Here is a 22,269-nt window from a genome sequence, read left to right as displayed (position 1 = left end):
TATGCAGAGTAGTATATAGACATACATTGAGGTATATACATATTTCTCTGCATGTACATAGATCTACAGAACTATAGATTAGGGTCTAGGGCTGACAAACTACGGTCACATGAGATATCTATATAGAGGTATTTATGTAGGTATCTGTATATATGTATGTATCTGTATGTATGTGTAACTATACATAACAAAACTCACTGTAGGACTGAGATTAGAATAAAAGCAAAGTGTGTATTTCATGTGCTATTTAAATTATTTGGAGTGCATGTAATATGCCATGAGGTGCAAGGTCAAGATTACAGTTTGCTCCTCCTGAACAATTCTATAATATTCAGCAAAATCAGCACCAAACCCTTTACTCCAGAAGAACAGCAGACTTACATACTGCCACCTTTAGAGACTGAGCAAACAGAACTTACTACCATGCAAGCTATTTGACACTACCCAGAGCACTGCCTGACTTGTTTTAGTTTCATTTGCCCAAAGAACTACTGCAATTTTAGGCAGAGGTTGCAAGTTCTTATACCCCAGGGTCACTATAGTAGCTTTGTGGTTGTACTCAACTGCCTCTAAGAAAATTCAGAACAGCATCTTTGAAACAACAGGAACAGCACTCATTTTCTCAGAAGGGGACAAAAAAGCTGAATATTTAAACTGAATGCCTGTTCACAGAAAGTTATATTTTTGTACAACATTTAAAGAACAGTATTCCACAAAATTTCAGAAGCCTCTGAAGTTAAGGGTTACTGAAAGTACTCTTCAGTAATATTGCTCCAACCAGATGTGGTCTATATAAATAAAGCTTTATGAATGGCCTAGATGACTAGCACTGGTCACAACAAAGTAATCTGTTGGGGTGTGTGTCCCCCATCAAATTAACAGCATCTAGCTGAAATACAGTTAATGGAAATAAAACTTCAAAAATACATTAACACTCAAATTAAAGCATAATATGGAAGATGAGTAGTAACAGACATTTTTTACGCTGAAATTTTAAAAAGGCTCAAAGCATATCTAAAGTGACAGTTGTCCATGACCTATTAACACATCTCTAAGAGCAGAGCTTCTTATAACAGATCAGCTGTACAACATACTTACATGTCATTTTCTCCAAGGCAATTATTCTTTCTATTGCACAAGGGAAGAGAAGTGCTCAGAACTGTTGGTGTTCGTTCAAAAGCCCCCAATTTACAAGAATCTCCTGCAAACCTATTTTTACACCCATTAAATCTTTTCTTTGAAGTTTCAAGAAGCAGTTTATCATCTAGTTGATTCTAGCAAAGCATTTTTCCTAGCTTAGCCTTAATAGATGAAAATTATTTCTCTTGAAAAGACAGCATGTATTTTATAACATATATGATAAAGCAGAAGTTGAGAGTTCATGTTTCAAAGTATGTGCTACAAGCATGAAACTCATTAAGTAAATAAACACTAGAAAACATTGTTTCCAAAAATGTCTATAGTTTTTTTTTAAAAAAAAACGTAACACAGAAAGATATAATATTCTTATCTTTCTTCACTAAGTTTCCAGATTATATGCCTGCGTTGTAAATCTGAAAAATATCTTCACAGATACTCAAGAGGTGCATTAATAGTATTTGAATCAGAAAGGTTTACACAAATGCGCATTAATACACAGACAAGCTTTTAAGAAGAGTGTTTCCCAAGTGCTATGGCTATGGTCGAATACAGTATTTGTGGTATCTTTAATGCTATTTTCAGAATGTACAGGCATTAGAACAAAATCAATGTCATGACTGCCATTAGTACATGGGCTTTCACTATGTATCTTAGTAGTCTTGATTTAGACTAGTCTAGATTGCTAATTCATTTTTAGTAGCCTTAGGCATTTTAGGAAAGAAGCACTTTCCTGAGAAAAAAAAAAAAACAGGGAAGGCAAGTTTTATAACATCTGGCATAACACTGCATATGGTCAGCTCGGCTTTTATCCTTAGAAGTCAAGCACGTTCCACCTCCCCTTTTTTTAGACAGGTTGTTCAGAGAACAATGAGGTAGAAGTACTTAAAAATAAAAATTTTGAAAATAAAACCAAGAGGTTAAAAACATAGAAACTACCTTTTTACCTGTTTCAAGTCAATGACACACTCAAACCCCCTTTCTTACTTCAGAAAACAGCACACCGAGTTCTTTACTAACTCCAAACCCAAGTTTCAGCTGAAATGGTTTGAATTGAACACAGATATTCAGTTGTGTTAGTTAGCAGTGTCCTCTTGAGCAAAAGGTATAAAAAGATCTGAGACCAGATGTAGGTATCTAGGAACTCCTTGCAAAGTTGTTAAAAATCAATATTATTTAGACTGATGATCTAAGACAGGAACATTTTGATGCCATTACCTCCAGACAGCAGTCGAGGGTACCCTACACAGTAGCCATTGAAAAAACCACACACACTTTCAGCCATTCTGTGTTCCACAGATTAGCCAGAGATATAACCCAAAAGATTAAGCAAGATTGTCATACACCACAAAACATTTGAAATATGACATCTGATTTTTTTTAAGGTAAAGCTTTACACCATTCATATTTCAGTTCTTCTATAACAATGGTAATCTACATCAGACAAACGATAGAAACAAGAGTGTCAGAATGCTTTTGTCCAGACTATTGCATAAGAAAACAAAAATGTGTTAGTTGTGGATAAATTAAATGAAAATCAGCAAAAAAATATTTATTGAGAATTTTCTAAAATCTAAAATCTAGAAAACTTTTCTTTACCTCCACATGGAGTTTGACTCCCAACTCTTGTTTGATATAAGGCACATGTTCATTATAGAAAATCAGAATCTAGACCGGGCTGGTTGTATTCATACAGCATGAAACACCAAGAGGCAGCAATCTATAGTTACTTCCTTTCGCCCAAACAGCAATGTCAGCAGAAAACAAGGAAAAAGTATACTCTTAGATGTACTGTAACCATACTAGTAAGATCCTAACCCACATTATTTTAGGAAAAAGCCCTCTTACCCCTATATCCACAGACACAGGCTTATTGGCAAAACACACAGGTAAGCCTAGGCTGTTTTCAAACTGTCCGCTTCATTTAAATCTAATTGTAGACACCCATAGCACTGAAGTGATGTATGAAGTAAGTCCTACTTACTTTCTAGTGCAAACTAATTAAAATTAAATACATTTGATTTCCAGTAACAAACTTGCCATTGGTGTCCAGGTTATACAATTTATCTTGTAAGCTGGAGGGAAGGGTGGTGGTGGGGAATTCAACTTTCCACCTTGCAAGTGGAACACGTTTTCAGGCATGTCACTAGCATCATCAAACAGCAGCCTTAGTCATCAACACCATGGACTTTCAACAACATTCAGCCAGACTAATCAGTCTACCTGTGCGTAACTCTGGCTTCTCTGCCCTCTCTTCCAGTGCTCCCTGACACCTGCCTATCAAGTACTCTCAGTTCATTCACTCAGGCCTAAATATAATTCTGCAAGCCTATTACTCAACACATTCAAAGGCAATAAAGATGTGAAAATAAAGAATTGTTTTCAATTGCATTCACTCCCTATTCCATTCCTATTTTTAGATTCCATTTTGACTTGGAAATGAAGCAATGAGTAACAGCAATTCCTATTCCACAAATTTGCCACTGCTTAGCAGCAACATCCTGCACTTAAATGAGAAAGTACAATTTCCTCCCCCCACAAACTCTACTAAATCTTACGGAAAACAGAATACTGAAGCTTTTTACCCCTTTCACCTCTCTTTTTTCCTCCCTTTTCAATCATTTTAAAGAGCTTCTAAGCATGGCTCTGTTCAAAAAAAAAAAAAGACACACCAAAAAAATACCCCAACATGTTCATAGTGGAAAAAAAAATTTAAAAATCAGTAATTATGATTCATGTCGCCATATTAATCTATAGCTGCTTTAGTACCTGGAGGTGAATAGGGAGACTAATGTGACTATTAAGGCCAAAGATCAGCATCCTAGTTTCCCAGTTTGCCTACAATTTATTCTTCAAAAATCAAACATGAAAGTTTGAAATAGAAAGTGTTAAAGAGGACAAAGGAAATTCTGAATGCAATTCTTTCCAAAGCATTTAACAGGTAATGTTTCAGATAATACATCTTTCTCCTGAAATGCCTTGCCTATTAGTTCCAACAGTCCTATTTCCTCTTTTTTTTTTTTTCAGCATTCTCTTTCCTTGCTGCTTTTACTGATTATACAGCTGAAAGCTACAGAAACAACATGCTGTCAAATAAAGAAATTGAAACAAAAGCTATTTTTCTGTACAGAGGTGCTACTACTTAGAAGAAAGGATGATAAAACTATCGTTAACCCTTTGACTATTACAAAGCTAAAACATCAGGCTACTTATCAGATACAAAATGGTAGAATTGGGTTAGGAGATACAGTACAAAGTATTTAACATAAAGGCTATTAAAATATCCTGTATTTTCCACTGTCTGGGCCACTGTTTCTGTAAAGTCCATGTAGTCTATGTGAACAAAACTGATTCATCAGTACAAGACGTCAATTTGTGTTTAACAGCAATTATATTACTAAAACTATTGCTTAATGAAACAGTTCTGTCCAAGTATTTAACCTTTAAATTCTCACACGAAGATGCCCTATGCCGTGAAACAGATTTAGCAGTGTCCTATCGCTCCAATGCTGTTCTTTATTTTACATATTTCTCTCTTCCTTTCCCACACGGTCAGATGTTTCGGCAGCATACTTTCAGTATTCGCAAAATCCTGCCCAAAGAGCATGGCTGATTTCCCACGGGCTCCCACCCCACCCTGGATGAACTCCTTACTTCCCAAAGTCCACTCCACTTCCTCCTACCCCTGGACCTGCCAGAGCTCCCAACGCCCCTCTGCCTTGCGCAACATCCTCAGCCTCCTCCCCACATTTCAGACAACCCCTGATGCGACATTTACATTGAGATTTTTTTTTTTTTGTTCACAGACCACTAGCAAAGACTGACAGCTTAAAGGGCTAACAAAGTGGTTTTAAACCCATATAGCACTGGATAATAAAACAAGCTACAAACACACACATATACAGATGTTGCTAACCCGCTGATCTTCAGCTCTTCTGTGGGTCAAACTGGATTTTGATATTAAGTATTTAAACAATATTGAAAGTGCCAGTGACATCTGCCAAATTAAAATTATTGTTCACAGCTCACACCATCTATTCAAACGATAGATAAACCTCCTCAAACATTTTAACAGCCCGATTAAATAACTAAAATAAACCAGGAAAAGGGCTAATTCTCCAGTAAATTCTTCCCCCAAGCACACATACGTTTAACCAAAGGCTGACGGTGAACTGATCTGGAAGGAAGAAAGGACGAGGGATACAGGCAGGGCTGCGATGGGGGATGGGGAGCGAAGAGAGATGTTAGGGAAGGGAAGATGAATATTCCTCCAAGGACTATTCAACACATTTAACACATCTCCTCGAAAAGAAGAGAAATCTCAAGCAGGCGGCTACAGGGGCAGATAAAGGGGGAAAGGAGGGAAGGAATGCCCGATTATCCCCAGATGACATTATACATGGCAACCCCGCGAGAAAAGGGGCTGGAAGGGAGAGGAAGCGCTAACAGCCCTCCCCGAGCCGCCACTGTCCCCTTTATCTGCTCAGGGAAGGAAGGGGGTGGGGGGAGGAGGCTCCCGTTTAATTTTGCAACAGCCGATCACCCACCATCTCCCCACAAACAGAGAAGGGCCGGGGCAGGGGGCTGCGGTGACAAACCTTCCCGGAGGGTGGGGGGGAGGAAGAAGGGTAAATTAAGGCGGCCACCTTCCCTCCCGCCTCGCCGAGCTCAGAAAGTGGTGGGGGGCAAAGGGGAGCCGGCCGAGCCTCGGGGCTACACAATAGCAGGTCATTCCCAGGGAAGCGATGCTTCCCCCGAAGCCCCCTTGCTCGCAGCGGGGTGGGGAAGGGGCTGCAGGGGCAGCCCGGCACCTCGACCCTCCCGGCGGGACCAGCCCCCCCCCCCACAGCCCCAAGAGGAGGCAGGAGCCCTGCCCGATCCCCGCCCCCCGCCCCCCCCCCGCGCCGCCGCCCCTCACCATGAAGTCGCTGGCGAAGTTGTCCTCCCCATTGTGGTCCGTGTCCTTCATGGCCTGCACTCGCTTAATGAATTTCCTCAGGATCTCCTCCTGGCTCATCCTGCCCCGCCGACCGCCCTGCGGAGCGGGAGCTCCAGCCCCGGCCGCCCGCCCGCTCTCCGCCTCGAGTCCCCTCCGCCACACGAGCCCGTCAGCCGGCTGCCTTCCCTTCCCTGCCTCGCCTCTCGTCTCCCACCCGCCGGGCCTGCCCCGCGGCCTGGTGGCGCGGCGCGGCTCCCCACCCCGCTCACGGCCGCTCGGCCGCCCGCTCCATCCTCCCCTCCCTCCGCCCGACCCTCCCTGGACGCCGCCGCCGACACAGGGACACGACGAAGTCCCCACCTCCTCCCCCCCCGCGCAGGCGCGGCTCCCGCTCCTCCGGCGTGTCCTATGCCCGCCCCTCCCCGGGAACCGGCACGCCTCCACTTCTCGCCCATTGGGTTCTCTGACGGCGACCTCGTCCTATTGGTGGCAGCGCACGCTAATCAACTGGCTAGCCCAGCCTCGAGGGAGAACTTCACTGCACTCTTCGCCTCGCCCCTCTCTGCCAGCCCCTCCCGTTTCCCACGGATGGGACCTTCCGAAGGGCGCCGAATGGAGCTCTGGAAGGGCCCACTTGGAAGGCGGGGGGGGGGGGGGGAAGCGAAGAGGGGCAAAGTGCGGTTTGTGGCTGAAGTACAATGGGGCGGCGGTGGGTGCCCGCAGCTCCGGGGCCGGGAGGCACCGGCCGGCGCGGCGGCATGCCGGGACCCGTAGTCGCGGCGGCGGTGCGTCCCCCGCGCTCGGCGGGCCGCGGCGGGGCAGGGCTGCGGGGCTGGGGATGGTCGCCTCCTCACGAAGCGTCGCACGGAAACGCCCGGAGGAAAAGGGTTCCATCCTCGGGTGGGCAGCCCGAAGCCGCGGGGAGTGCCCGGGGGGTCCCAGCGGTGGCGGTGACCGAGGCGGGGCGAAGGGCTCCCCGCGGGGCCGGGCCGCGGGCGGCGCCGCTGGGGTAAACACCGGGCGGTGGGAAGATGGCGGGCCGGGGCAGGTGACAGGCCGGGCGCGGGGTCCTGAGCAGGGGCGCTCCCCGCGTGTGTATATGTATGTATGTATCTATGGGTAGATAGGTACACTGAAATAAAAACGTCCTCATGCGAAGATCGAACGCGGAAGTGCTGCCCGTCGGTGTTTGTGTCTTCAGGTTTGGTGTTCTGATTACATCTATAACTTCGGCTTCAGAAAAGCAAAAATCATTTTAGAGGTCTGTGTATGTATCGCCTTATAGCATAATAAATAGACTAAGTAGTCTTTTGAAGTAGAATGTTACTCGTGAGGAACTGCATAGCCTTAATTGATGTAGTTGATCAATAAAACTTGGTTGCGCAGGCTGATGATGAAGGTCCATGCTGAGAAGCAGAACCCGCCTAAGGCACTCCTACCAAATCGCCCATTTTCTGCTGCTCATTCCCACCTGCTGTAGCGTGTTGCAGTCGCACCAGCACCACTGCTTGTTGGACAATACACCGAACCGGCTTAGGGAACTGATTCAGCTGCAATAAAAGCCCATAGAAAAACTAGGGGTTTTTCTTCTCAGATGATGCAGTTAAGCTGGTTTTGCTACCAAAACAAACCTACATAAAAGCTTGGTCTTCCTGTGGTGCTGTAAGCTATTACTGGGTTAGATGACTGCTAAAGATTACTGCCTCTACACCAGAATTAGGAAAATGGCATGTTACCACCCTCAGCCCAATTCAATGCCTATCGGCTCATCATCTTCCTAGTGAAGGCAAGTTTTGAGCTATGACATAGGACACTGAACTGCTGATGGTGCGTGGTCACATATTTCTTTCTCCTGCATCTGCTACAGAAGCAGTCATCTCTAGCAGAGAGGCAGGTTGGAAAATTAAGAGGGTTAGCAATCTCACATAATTTGCTGCAGACTTCAGTCTCTTACAAAAGGGTTATTTTTTTAGCAGTTGATATTTATAGAGTCCTTACAGCAGATGTAAGGACACATGAAGGAACAGGGAAGGGGCATCAGTTCGTCTGTGCTGAGGTAGTGAGGCTTGAAAAACTCCCACTACACACAAATACTGAAGCCTGAGCACCCCACACAAGCACATCAGCTGTCAGAGCTCGGTCTCCTTTCCATGTTCTTTGCAGCAGCCTGCATAACTGAGCTAATCAATCAGCCCTGAAGAGCCACAAAGATGCCTGGTTTTCTTGCTTTAATCTCTCTCTTCCTTCTTTTCTTCCTCCAAGCCTTCTCTTTTACCCCTACCAAAAAGCAGCGTTAAAGGGAAATACAGATAGACAGATAGATAGACAGAAAGGGCACAGAGGTCACCAAGGATAGTTGTGACTTGGATCATCATACAATCTTTTCATGCCACCGTGCTTGATTTCTGTCTGCTTCAGGTAGGTTGTTTAGTTTGCTCAGCAGTTGCCCCGTCAAACCTGCTCCCAGTGCCAGATGTCGTGTAACTTTAGAAAAGTGATACTTGGGACTAAGCAAACAATTGATGAAGTCTTGAATGTGGTATGGTTTTCTTCACACTGCTCATTTATTCACAGAATAGTTACAGAGGCCTGGATTAGGAGAGAAGGAAAGATGATGATTTATTGCATTTGAATCTCATGTCATTATTCCCTCACATTGAAAGGACCCAGTTATCAGTCTGGCCTGGTTTATAATCTGTCACTACGTTGTAATAAACTGTTGTAGACTAACAAGTGTAACAGTGACCTTTCATTTGGGTTAACTGATAAGAAGGATATACAGTCTCAGAAGGAAAAAAAAAGCCCCCCAAACCAGGCATGTGTCGCTAGCCAAAACAAAGGCACATACGAAATAAAGAAATTAGAAATAGCTGGGTGGAAAACTGCTTCGCACTGTTTGTGTATGCTTGCATACCTGTGAGAGCTGCCAGTCAGTCCTGAGCACAAATCCAATAGCACCAATTTTATTGTCCTCAGCCCGGCAGATGTGGCATGAGGCTGTCTCATCTCTGTGCTATGAATACAGAAACCTAAGCTTTCAGCAGCAAAAGCAGTGCTTTAACTGAGACTTTTGATCTGAAACTCAAACTGTCTGGGTTAAACCCAGACATCTGACCAACCTAGCGTGTGTGCATGAGTGTGTATTTGTGTAGCTGTGGGAGAGAGGCGGAAAAAGAGAGAGACGCAGGGTGACTTACTCACTCTATAGATAGAACAGGAAGTTGCAACCAAAATCTGTAAAAGAAAATTGTGGTTGTGTCTTAACAATCCATACAAGTATGATCCTTGGAGAAAAGCAAGTAGATCACCTGCAGCTTCTCTGCTATTAATCTCATTTTGCCTTGCCATGCCCTACTCCAGCTGCTGCAGGGAAAGAAGACAGCCAGTTTTTTCTGTTCAAAGGTGGCTTCTCATGTTCCCACAAGGTAAGCATGTGTTAAGTGGTAAATGTGTCTCCTGGCATGCATACCATGGTTATGCTCAGTCAATGGGCAGGGGTATGAAATGTCCTAGTTTATCAAGCTTCAGGGATTTCACTGAAGGCTGAGATGAAGCACAGGCTCACCTCAAGCTGTTTGGCTCCAATGTCTGTGTGGCTTGGAGCCATGTTCAAAACCCGGTGCATATCTACCCAGAACTGTGTTCCAAAAAGAAATCAAAGCACTGGGGTGGGAGGAAAGGCTGAAAGAACCCTATAGCTCTGAGTAAGGGCATTGTCTCCTATGGTTCGATTCCTCCTTTGTCCAGCAAAATGTACATTCCTTGTAATCTGGCATGACTACATTACAGTGATAGCTCACTTTGTCACCAATTTCTCCTCCCATTTGCAATAATGTACAAACATTTGGATTTTACCTACCTATTTGGAGTAACTTATTAGCTACAGTGGTGTGTAATTGTTAACATATTACTGTAATTATAATTAAATTATGATCAATATATCCTGTGCCTGAAATCCCAATTAATTTTATCTATACTGAGAGTCTGAAAAATATTTTCATAATCAAGATCTTTTAGGATAAAAATTAGATGCTAACATTCATAGGTTCTAAAATAACACTCTTGAAATGTATTTTAAGTGCAGTTGGTTGGAAGCTTTCTAAAAATGTGATGTTTCAGTGGAAAATGCTGTTTCTGTAAAAAAAAATCCACTGGAAACAATTTTGCCAAAGTTTTTCTGCTTTCTGACAAAAACAATGTGCTGTTATACTTACAGATGCAGAACTGTCTTTACCATTGAAGACAGTACAACTTGGGATGGGGACCCAGCACATGAAAGAACTGAAGCATGGAGTATAAATGCCAGGAAGCTGTTGAGCAGCTCAAGGGTACACATAAAAACTAGAGTCCAAATGAAACATTTGTCTTTGATCTGACAAACTGAAATGCAATGTGACTTTCCACAAATGTTAAAATGTTTCATGCTGGTTGAAAATAGTTAAATGAAACATTCAGGAATATCAGCATCAAGTATTTTTTGGTGTACTCTGGCCCTCCAAACATTTTGGTCACTTTTGTTTCCAAAGATGATAAAAATAATTACATCGGGTTTTCTGGCAGATCTTCAGTTACAATCTGACCAATGAGATTATAAGTAACAAACTAACAGACAGGAATCCCCATGGATGCTCAAAATACTCAATTTGAACACAAAGGACGTCGTGGACAATGATGCGTTGTATCCTTTGTATACACCAAATAAATCAAATTTCTGATTTAAACCTGAAACTAATCTCATTTTAAATGAATCATAAAGACCTGATCAGTGTCTGTATAATATGTTCCATTCATATTAATTAAGTGCCGTGTGACCGCTGGATTTCTTGACATTTGCCTCTATTACTCTCAGTTAGGCAATGACAGACTCCTCTTCTATAATTATCACTGAAAATAATACTACTACAATTTAGTTTTACGTGGCTTGCTTCATTTTTATTTACTTACTTACCTTCTTCTGGGATTCATCACACAATATTGCCAAAACACTTTAAATGTGACATTTCTTACACAGCTAATAAATATTTTAGATCATAATTACTGAGTTTCATAATCAGTGCATAATTTGGATTCCTCTCTAACTGTAACATACACACACACCCCATATACACAAGTTTCCATACATGGAAGAAACTTTGTTCTTCCGTCCTGTAGCAGCATTCAGGTTTAAAGTGGTTTTTAGGTATTGCTAACATGCAACTGAAACAAAAATGAGTGTGTGCATTATGATCATCAACATAAGCCTCTACCATGACCAGTTCTAAAAACAAAACAGCTGTGAAATACAGTCCAGACTTCAAATTTTTCTCTTTAACTTTTAAAAATTTTCATGATGTACTTGGTTGATTAAGGTATTTTGTCTGATTTTTGTGAATTTAAAAAAAAAAGGGTTTCAGAATACAATGAATATTTTCTGCAAGATATTAAAGGTATTAAAATAAATAGCATACGGGCCCCAAATAAATTGCTGAGTGTCCTTTCCATAGCTAGCTTAATTGTAAATCACTGAGAGGCCTGATGACTGTTATCTATACATGTCACTCTTAATGTAGGAATGCTGATTTCTGTAGGATACCTGCTTCACACTGTTGGACATAAGCTCAGCAAAATCAGGAGCCATTTTCCATCTGTATCTTTTGACCTTATTAAAATTGGATGTATGATTTCTGAGGTGGGAATATTTCTGTCTTGTGGCTATGCCATACATTTGACAGAATATGACAGAGGTCTCGTTTGCTGCCGGCCAGCAGCCAGCTGCAGCACTGCGGTGGGCTGCTCTGGGGGAACCTCATTTGCCTCCTTGTGACAAAGCTTTCGTCAAGGGTATTCCCCAGGCACGGCTGCAGCACATCTGAAATGGAAATACCAGCAGCAGAAGGTAAGCCTGTGCACAGAGCATGTTAGGTCTTCTTGCTCTCAAATCCTTGGCAGCAATTATCAGAAAAAGCATCATTAAAAAGAATCAGCACATTTAAAAGACACAAGGGAAGAATCTGGATTTGATTTTCATTTTGAAAACAAGTAATTGAATAAAAACTAAGTTTGCAGTATCCCTTTAAAAAAATTTTAAAATCTTAGTACTAAGGTCTTGCATCAATGAATCCAAAAGATGTGTAAAAACTGAATGAGCTTCGCATCATTTATCGTGTTTAGTTTTCGTGTATCCGCCTCAAGAACAAAAGAATTAATCTGTTACCATTTCTATCCCAAGGTTCTTATCCATTAGTGTAACAATATTTGTATTAACCTTAAACAAATCGCAGACTTATGTTTGCCTCTAATTTTACATTAATTTATGCAAATTAAAGTATTTCCACTTCTCTGAAATGCATCTTTACTGAAAATAAAACTAAAAATTATTAGACAAAAATCTGAACCAAAATGATTCAACACTGCTCTTTTACCTGGCAGCATTCTCTGGATGAACATACTATTCTATTTTATTCTGAAAATCCTATTAAAATAATAATAGCAAGGACTAAGACTGCTGCTGCTAATGCATTAGATATGCTGGTGAAACGGAGCTCCCTACGAGTTCCTCCTGCAAAATGCCTGCTGTTATGACCATAAGTAGTCATAATGGCCAGTTCAGATTCTTGACTAATTTGTAGATTTAAAAAAAAAAAAAAAATTAATAGTCTCTTAAGGGAAATAGTGAGCTTTATAGTTTGTGAAACAAAACCAGATGAAAAAAAAAAAAAAAAAAAAGGAAAAAGAAAACTAAAGACACCCCTCCTCCTCGAGCCCATGAAAATTGTACTATAGGGTTAGATGCGACTAGGTCTGGTTTTATATTAACTTCAAACAAATATGGGTACAGTTCTGATTTTACTCTCTAATGTGAGTCTTCTCCCGCATTTCAGTAAGAGGTTTGCTGTTAGATCTAGGCACATTGAACAAAGTGACATAAACCAAACATCTACTGTGTTCAACAAGATTCATATTTCGTTATCGGAGAGCACAACAATAGTTCTATTGTGTAGGGCAGCCTCCTTGGAGGTGGAAGGAAGGCTGCACACAGGCTTCCAGAGTGGTCCAGAAATACGATGGTGACACCAGACTGGCTCGTGTAAACAGGAAATCAAACCAGGATGTAAACTGGACTGCTTCCATATTCAGTAATACTCAGCTAAAAATAAACAGGTTGAATAGAGGTAGGAAAGCCAATTCTCTTTGTAAACTCATTTTTAAACTTGAATTTTTCAAGACCCGATGGAAAAATTAAAATAAAATTTGAATTTAGTATTGCTTTATCAGTATGTCTGTAACGAGATAAATATATCAAGGGATTAAAAAAATTAAGGGTAAGGAAGTTCTACTTAAGCTAAAAGACAACATTATCATAAGAATAAATAAATATAGACAGTGAAATCTAGAAATAATTAGGCATCTTATTCTGAGAAGATTAAGGATTGCTCAAGCAGCCTTTGCAGAGTGAGGAGGAGAAGCTGTTTTGTTCTGCAAGAGAATTATCTGATGTTGTTGCCTTCAAGACCATTGTGTGGAGTTCACCTGGGAGATCCCCTGCTGTCCTCAGTTCCTTATGAATTCTCTGACTGCTGACCACATCTATCTCAGAAGGAAAGTCTTTCAGAAATGAAGGAATTCTTCAGAATTATTTAGGTGACATGAGAAATACACATTATACACAAACCATTAGTGAAATTTCCCTTCTGCAGAAATCTATTTGCAGTACTGTTCTAAATATTGTGATTTGATGCATATCACGTTCTTAATGAAAACGTAGCAAAAATGTGGCAATTCATTTAGCCTTTGTTACTTCATCATCGCCATCAGATATGCTGGATGCCCTGCAACAGGCTTGGAGCACCACAAACTACTAGTGACAGAGCAAAAAAGGCACAATAGCCCCATGTGTAGCCGAACCCTGTGGGAATGAAATTAGGCACAACTGCCCTCCAACTTTAGGAACAGATGAACATAGGGTAAGAACTGGAAAGGAGCAGCAAAGTCACCAAGTCCAAGCTCCTGCCACCACATGTAAACCTGGAAACAATCCAATTAATAACACTGTCAAGCTTCATCTCAAAATAAACCACATTGTTTGCCTCCACTGGCCACACAAGAAGACTGTTCCAAAACCTCACTGCTGTAATGGTGTGAGGTTCTTTTTATTTCCTACCTCAATTTTTCAAGGATATTTGTTCCTATGCAAAATATCTCTTCATCGCAATCATCTTTGTCTTTCTATATTAGAGAAGCTATACTTTTGCTCTCCTCTTATGCCATAAACTTCTAATTATTTCTAATAGGTCTTCTCCATAGCTGGAGAATTGAATTAACTGTTTAAGCTGAATCAATCTTTCTTGGATAAGGAAGATTAAATATGTGCCAAGTTCCAGATTATTGAAAAACTTCCCTAACCTCTGGGTCTGCTTGCCAGGGATGAAGGGTGAAAGACACAATGAGTAAATGCAATTCTGAGGAAAAAGAAGCAAACACAGGAGGAAGCTTTTAGTTAGAGTTTTGCTGCTTAGTCGTAAGCAAGAGCAGACCAGCATATCACTTACAGGATCTATGCTTGCTGCCTGAGAACAGCAGCAAGGAATGGCCAAAGGTACCCTAATGGGTAGCTGTCATTATTCCCACCATAAACCATGTATTGCACTAGGAATACAATGCAGATACCACTAAACCGTAGACATTCCTCGCACACTCCATTATCAGCTAATCAAGGCAGTGGCATCGCCATGGACTTCGTGACATTGACATTGAACCTAGGAACCAAGTAAGTCAAATGGCCCGGCATTCAAGGAGGGGTCTTACTTCAGAAAATGGTCCATATGACTCAGTCTTGGCACCTCAGGCCCACTGGAAATGTTGGGTAAGAAAATAAATAAGGTGCCTGGTATTTTCTCCCCCTGACTGTAGAACTTCCTTAGAAACATGGAGGCTGTGGAAGGAGAAAAGCCCAGACAGACTTGGCCATGAGCTGAATGTCTCAATTCGGGAGTCACAGTCCTGACCTAGAGACTCATGAATGACATCCTAGATGGCAGGGGCAGAATTTACGTGGCTGCCATGAGAAAGAGGAATCACAATATAGTAAAGGTGGTGCATGTTCTCATTCATGTGTAAGCTCTGAAGAGGAAGGATTTTTACACCATCTAGATGACGAGATGATTACAAGATGTAAACACAGACTGTGACAAAGGCCTGTAGAATTCGTGGAGTTCACTCTAACTTCCACCCTGTTCCTAGTCCTCATGTCCTCAAGGAATGCCTTTCTTCCTTCTTGACATACTTTAGCTTTCTGCCACCAAAAATTTCTTTAGTATATTCTTGGTTTTGATCATTTATGAAGGTGATGAATAGAACCATTGAATGATACTGTGCCCAAGACAGAATTCTGAGAAATTCCAGGTGCAAGTAGTGACCCAGATCACCTTGCAACGACAGCTTGTTCTTTGCTTTAGACAGTTTCATACTTACCTTACAATTCCTGAACAAATCTCCAGCTCCTTACCATAACTAGTCATTAATAAGCATTGCCTGACTGTTTATTAAGGTTAGATTTATCTCCTTTTCTTTGCTTTTGTTTCGTAAAGAAATACGTATCAGCACTGAAGATAGATACTAACATGTGACTGTTTAAAAAAATGTTGGCGTACAGTTTTGGCTTCTCTAACCAGATTATTATGATGGAATATTCTTTTTAAAAAGCTGATTTCTATCTGCTGGTACCTATATTGTCACTTGTTGAAGTAAATTTGATAGAACAAAAGAATCCACAGAATCAAAATCTTTAGCATGCAATGTTCAGTAGTTAAAACTCTTCCATTTTCACAGTACAGACTTTGGGCTTCTTAGTTTCGTAGCAAAATAAAGTGGATGGTAAAATCTATAAATTTATGAACTAAAATAGAAAGAGGAAGAAAAAAATTATTCAGTTGTGATAAAAGGAAATCGGCACAAAGAATGAGGGTAGAATAAAATGCAGCTGTTACATTTCAGCATCACTCATTGAAGAAAAGTAACATAAGGCTCTTTTAAAGAGATCTCTCTTCCTTTTTTTATTTAGCTCATACAAAAATGCAGTAATTGCTGAAATAAATCAATCATAAAACTATTTTGCACAGTATTTGGCTATCATTTTTGAGCATGCACTCTTGAAAGTGCTAGGATCAGCATTAACATAACTTGGTTGCAGTATTGATTGTATATATGTTTTTTGGTTAATTATTTAACTTTAAAATAGCCACTGCTTTTTCCTTACTGATGGTTGTACCAATTTATACTTTCTGCAAGTAAGGAACACCTCAATTTCCATTCATCACAAAAGATACTGTACTTGATTAGAGTTAGAAATCATTATACTTGGTTATGTTTTCTGAGTGCAACATGTTGTCTGTACTTGGAATAAATGATGTACCTGATACGTTGCCAGATGCATAGTCAGTAGGCAATTTTCTTCTTGTTGTTGTTTTCACATCAGTATTAACCATCTCGATCAAAACGCAAAATTCACACTCACTGCCATCTGGATGGTTATACTGTCCATGGAGTTTGTGTTTACAAATTGAGAATGGCTTTCCCTGCTCTATTGATGTAATTTCACACATTAAATAAGCAAGATATAAATCATCATTGAGTATTATAGCATATACTAAGCATTTTCAAAGCCCTATGTGTCAAAGAATGTAAGTGGATGGAAATTATTAATACCACGAAAGAAAGATGTCATAAGCATGTGGGTAGAGCAGCAAAAGTAAAGTTGCACTTTTCATTACAGACAACATCTTGTCATATGTCATAGAAACAACAAAGCCAATTTGAAAGTGTGCATGATGGAGAGCACACTTGAATACTTCTAATTTATTATAGCAATAATCACAGGCAATGTACAAAAAAATTAGGCAAATCTGTTCCATTAATATTTTTTGAAGTTACAGCACATTAGACAGACTGCCTGGACCGTTGATATTTTTATAAATGACTATGGGTGTCACTGTGTTGGAAGGATGTATCTGCTGAAGAAGTGGCCAAGAAGTTTCCCAGAATAAGATACATAATTGACAAACATTTAATAGATCAAATCTGCTATATATTACAGACTGTCTTATTGGAAATATCTGCAGAATCCATTAGAAACTCTTTGGATTACATTATTTTTCTCCCAAACAACCAAGAACCCAAGAGCCTGTAACCACTTACTTTTTTCCATAATCTGTCTGGCAAAATTAATGAGTAGGTTCATGGCTGAATGCTTTGAATACTAAATATAAAAATAGAGAAAACCGAACTACTCTCAGGTCGACACACAACTGCTAAAGCAGAATTCTCAGGAAGTTAGCTGTACTCGTGGTTTAAATCTGCTTTTAATTTTAGCCTTAACTTCCATTATACAAATCCAGTGAAGTCAACAGTCACAGTATTGTAAAAGTCGTAGAACCAAATAAGCCGTCTTTTAATATGCTCAGCAAAATTTGCCATTCCTGATCTATGGTTAATCTCAAATCTAGATGCTGCCTGAGTTGTTTTTTATGACCTGGTTTCATTCTAAATGAAACATGAATGGTTGTCTTCTCTATTGCTCACAAAAATGGAGATCCACACAGGAGAGCAAACACTCAGCAGGATTTTTATTGAGAGGCTTCTCAAACGCGGTGATCCCAGCAGCACTGCTCAACCCGTGCTATAGCATGGACACAGCATCTTGGAACTATCTTCTGTGTGTACTTTAAAAGCACAGACACTCCAGCTACCTAATTGTGTATCCATTTAACACATCTCCCATAAAAGATAGCTCAGAGAAGCCATTGCTAAACTTGTCGCTTATTATCCTGATAACAGTTTTAAGCAGGACTCCAGGGCAGATCTTAAATACTCTGAACCAATAAGCTGTACTGGTTAAACCAGAAGAAACAATAATAAACAATAGAATTAGTAGACATTAGGATAAATATGGTACGATGAAGAAGAGTCAACATGGCTTTTTTGTAAACGGAAGTCATTCTTCACTAATCTACCAAAGTCCTCTGACAGAGTCAGTAAAACATGCAGGCAACACAGATCTGTTTGATACCATTTGCCTGGATTTCCAGAAGGCGCTCAGAAAGTTGCCTCCCTCAAGGCTCTTAAGGAAGCTAATCAGACGTGAAGAAATGTTCAGAAGATAGGCAGAAGGGAGAGGAACTAATAGTTGCCTTTTGCAGTAGAAAGAGACTACACATGGAGTCTCACATGGCTCTGTGCTGAAGTCTGCATTGCTCAACACAGATCACAAGTGATCAGAAAACAGTGTCAAAAAGAGATGAAAATGTTTGCTGATGACACTGAATTAGAGTAATATAGATTATAGCTGATTGCAGACTCACAGAAGAACCTCCTACCAAGTAATGACTTGGCAACAAAAATTCACTGTGAAGAAACGTAAAATGAATGCAAACAGTGCTAGAAATCACTACAAAAGGAATCAAGAACATAAAATACCCTTTTGCTGTTGTATAAATACATGAAGCATCCACATCTTCAATAGTGTTTATAGTTACATATTCATCTGAAGACAGATATAGAAGTACTGTAAAAGATAAAGATAAGTGCAGCAAGTATGGTTAAAGATATGGAGTTGTGGTGGTTTGACCCTGGCTGGATGACAGGTGCCCACCAAAGCCACTCTATTACTCTCCCCCTCCTCAACTGGACAGGGGAGGGAAAAAATATAACAACAGGCTTGTGGGGTTGAGATAAGGACAGGGAGATCACTCAGCATTTACAGTCATGGGCAAAACAGACTCAACTTGGGAAAAATGTAATTTATTATCAATTAACTGAGAGAGGAGTAATAAGAAATAAACCCAAATCTTAAAACACCTTCCCCCCACCCCTCCCTTCTTTCTTGGGCTTAACTTTGTTCCCGATTTTTCTCCCTCCTCCCCCTGAGTGGCGCAGGGAATGGGGGTTTTGGTCAGTTCATCACACTGACATCACACTGACAGGTTTTCTGCCGCTCCTTCCTCCTCAGGGGGAGGACTCCTCACACACTTTCCCTGCTCCAATGTGGGGTCCCCCCTCACGGGAGAAAGTCCTCCATGACTTCTGCAGCGTGAGTCTTCCCATGGGTTCAGTTCTTCATGAACTGCTCCAGCGTGGGTCTCCTCCATGGGGTGCAGTCCTTCAGGAACTGACTGCTCCAGCATGAGCCCCCCTCACAGGGTCTCTAGCAGCAAACCTGCTCCAGCGTCGGCTTCTCTCTCTCCATGGGCCACAGGTCCTGCCAGGATCCTGCTCCAGTGCAGGCTTCCCACGGGGTCACAGCTTCCTTCAGGTATCCACCTACTTCAACGTGGGGTCCTCCACGGGGTGTAGGCAGTCATCTGCTCCACCGCCCATGGGCTGCAGGGGGACAGCCTGTCTCACTATGGTCTTCACCACAGGCCGCAGGGGAATCGCTGCTCCGGTGCCTGGAGCATCTCCTCCCCCTCCTTCTGCACTGACCTTGGTGTCTGCAGGATGTTTCTCTCACACATTCTCACTCCTCTCTCTCGCTGTAATTACTGCTGCGCAATAACTTTTTTTTTCTTCTCTTCAATACATTATCCCAGAGGCGCAACCACCGTCACTGATTGGCTCAGCCTTGGCTAGCAGCAGGTCCATCTTAAAGCCGGCTGTGGGACACAGGGGAAGCTTCTAGCAGCTTCTCACAGAAGCCACCACTGTAATCCCCCTGCTACCAAAATCTTGCCACGCAAACCCATTACAGGTTACAGGATGAAGAACAATAAAAAAGATTAAGGTTTTTGTTGTGAAAAGCACTAAGAAGACATATGCTGGAGATCGATAACATCAGGAGTGCCCTGGACAAGGTGAATAGGAAATAACTGTCTCTCTCAATCCAAAATCTGGAAGATATCAAATGAAACTCATCACATAATTAGCCAGCAGAACTTGTGACAGGACATTGTGGAGGCTAAAAAGGTACCTGAATTCAAAAAGAATTTGATAGATTCATGGAAGAAAAGGACACCAAGGGCTATTCAATACAAAACCACAGCATCTAGTTTGGGAAGCCCTAGAATAACTGATCACTAGATATTCAAAACATATTTTAGGAAGGGTCTCTAGAGGGTCCTTATAAGCTTCTTGGGACACTCACTTGGGGGTCACTGTTGGAGACAAGGTGCAGAGCTAGGTGAAACTCTGATCTTACCTGTATTGCTATTATTCAGGGGTTATGCATTGTCAGTGTAGAGTCAGTGTGCACAATAAAAGCCTTCTGTTTTGGACCTGCAGAATGAGCCTCGAATTTCTGGGCAGTGCCATCATACTGTGCACGCACAGCTGCACTTCTTGGAGAAACATCAAACCTAAGGGTCATACGGAGCCACAGTCTCCAACGTGTTGTGAATGTCCAGGGTTTCCAAAACTATGTCAAGCCTCCACTCACAACTGTGTATGCTCATTGCCATTGCAAAACTGTTGGATTTACCAGGAAAAGGGCTGTTGCACACCTCAAAATCTTAGATAAATACAGAATTCCTCTATATCGTGCCAGACAACATTTCTAAGTGAGAAAGAAGACGTATTCATGAGAAAACAGAAGGATGGTAGTCCTACTTGGAATATCCTCTTTTATCTGGAGTGAATGTGTCTTCTCTGACTTGAAAGATAGGGTTTATATAATTTGTTGGTTCTTTTCATTGTCTGCAAATGAGCTGACTCTTTGTCTCTGCTTGCTGGTAGGATCCAAAGGTTTGTTAGACAGTTACTTTTCTTCACCCTTGTCATTTTTGTTGTCACAAGTTGCACTCTTACAATGAGAGGTGTTTGACTTCATAAGAACACTCTCAAATGTCTTTGTTTTTGACAAACTCATCTTGCTGGTGTGTATTACACATGTGAATGAGGCTCTCAAAGGCAGAGGTGTGGCTTTGTAGTGAAGTAAACCAAGACAGGGTCTTAATCATCTTCATTTACCTTAGTGTTTGTTTTGCTGTTTCAACATCGGTTTCAAAGTCCATTGACCTCTGAGTAATACAGGCTGCAAGCGTGTCTATGAAACCTCCATACTTTTCAAATATTTGAAATTCCTGAGATATTTAGTGTGTTCTGTTATCTGACACAACTTTATCGTAGATGTTGTTGGCTAATGCTGTCACGTTGTGATTAATTTCCTCGCTGACTAACGAATTACTTAGCTGAATTTCTTTAATAAAACTAGTGCAATAGTCAACTCTGAGCAGCTCCTGGTCACATCTGTATTCAAATAATTCCATTATCAAATGCTTCCAGGCTCTGCTAGCTGCCTCACAAATGAGCACAGGCTTATTGTAAGTTTATCCTTAATATTCTCTGTACAGTTAAAAAATAATTTCTTCTGTTTCTGACTTGGATTGGTTTTTTAATTATTATTCTTGCATGTTGTTTGATCAGCACAATACCAGCATGAGTTCAGTAGGATTTTCCCCAAATCTATGTGTTTTCCTCAGAAGAACTGTTTCCTTCTCTTTTAGGACTACTCCACTTCCTATAGTCAATTCTCTATTTTTATTTTAGATGTCTGTAAGAATTGAGGAAAGTTTTTGCCAGCCATCCAGAAGTTCTTTTGTTTCTTTAAAAGCACAGCATTGCTTCTCTTTATGTCTGGTAGATTCTCTGTAGGTTATGGTAAGTTGTTTCTCCCTGGTCTTACATCTTTTACATCTTCTCGTGCTCTGAAATAGACTAAGGGAGACCTGTTTGTCAAAATGTAATGTAACCCTCCAGGTTTACATTAAATTACGAGATATATTTTTCCATCTTTCAAGTTTTCTCACTGAAAAGTTGGCAGCAGAGATACCAAACCTTCCTTAGGAATATTTTCTAGGAATTGTTTATACAATTCACCTATCCAGAGCTTGTCCAGACTGTTTTCCTGACTGTCACTATCATTGTGTCTCACCTCGAAGTTCTTGTAGACACGTTATGATTTTCATGTGTCTCGCAACAAAATATGGGAAGTTTTCTTCTGTTACTAATATGACTTTCTACTGGAGGAAGGCTTGTGCTTCTGGCTGTTGCTGAATGACCACAGATAAACTTTCTGACATCTAGTGACAATGTGAAATAATTCTTTTTCTGCTTGGGCATAATTCTGCTAACTCAGCATCAGTGTTCTCCATTTGCTCCATTCCTTCCACAAGGCTGCTCCGAGGGCTGCTTATGAAGCAGCTTATAAACCCATAGTATTTTCCCTT

General features: G+C 41.1%; 1 protein-coding gene across 1 annotated transcript in view; it reads right to left on the bottom strand.

The window, feature by feature from the left end:
- The window catches only part of PTPN12 (protein tyrosine phosphatase non-receptor type 12), an 82,786-nt gene extending 76,632 nt beyond the window's left edge, over positions 1–6,154 (bottom strand). The window contains exon 1 of the mRNA XM_086474355.1: positions 6,056–6,154. Within this exon, the coding sequence (XP_086330481.1) occupies positions 6,056–6,154 (99 nt within the window). The remainder of the gene's footprint in view (positions 1–6,055) is intronic.
- Positions 6,155–22,269: the final 16,115 nt, after the last annotated feature.

This window comes from Leptosomus discolor, chromosome 1, assembly GCF_034619465.1.
Source record: "Leptosomus discolor isolate bLepDis1 chromosome 1, bLepDis1.hap2, whole genome shotgun sequence".
NCBI classification, from domain to species: domain Eukaryota; kingdom Metazoa; phylum Chordata; class Aves; order Leptosomiformes; family Leptosomidae; genus Leptosomus; species Leptosomus discolor.
This window is presented reverse-complemented; position numbering and strand designations above follow the sequence as displayed.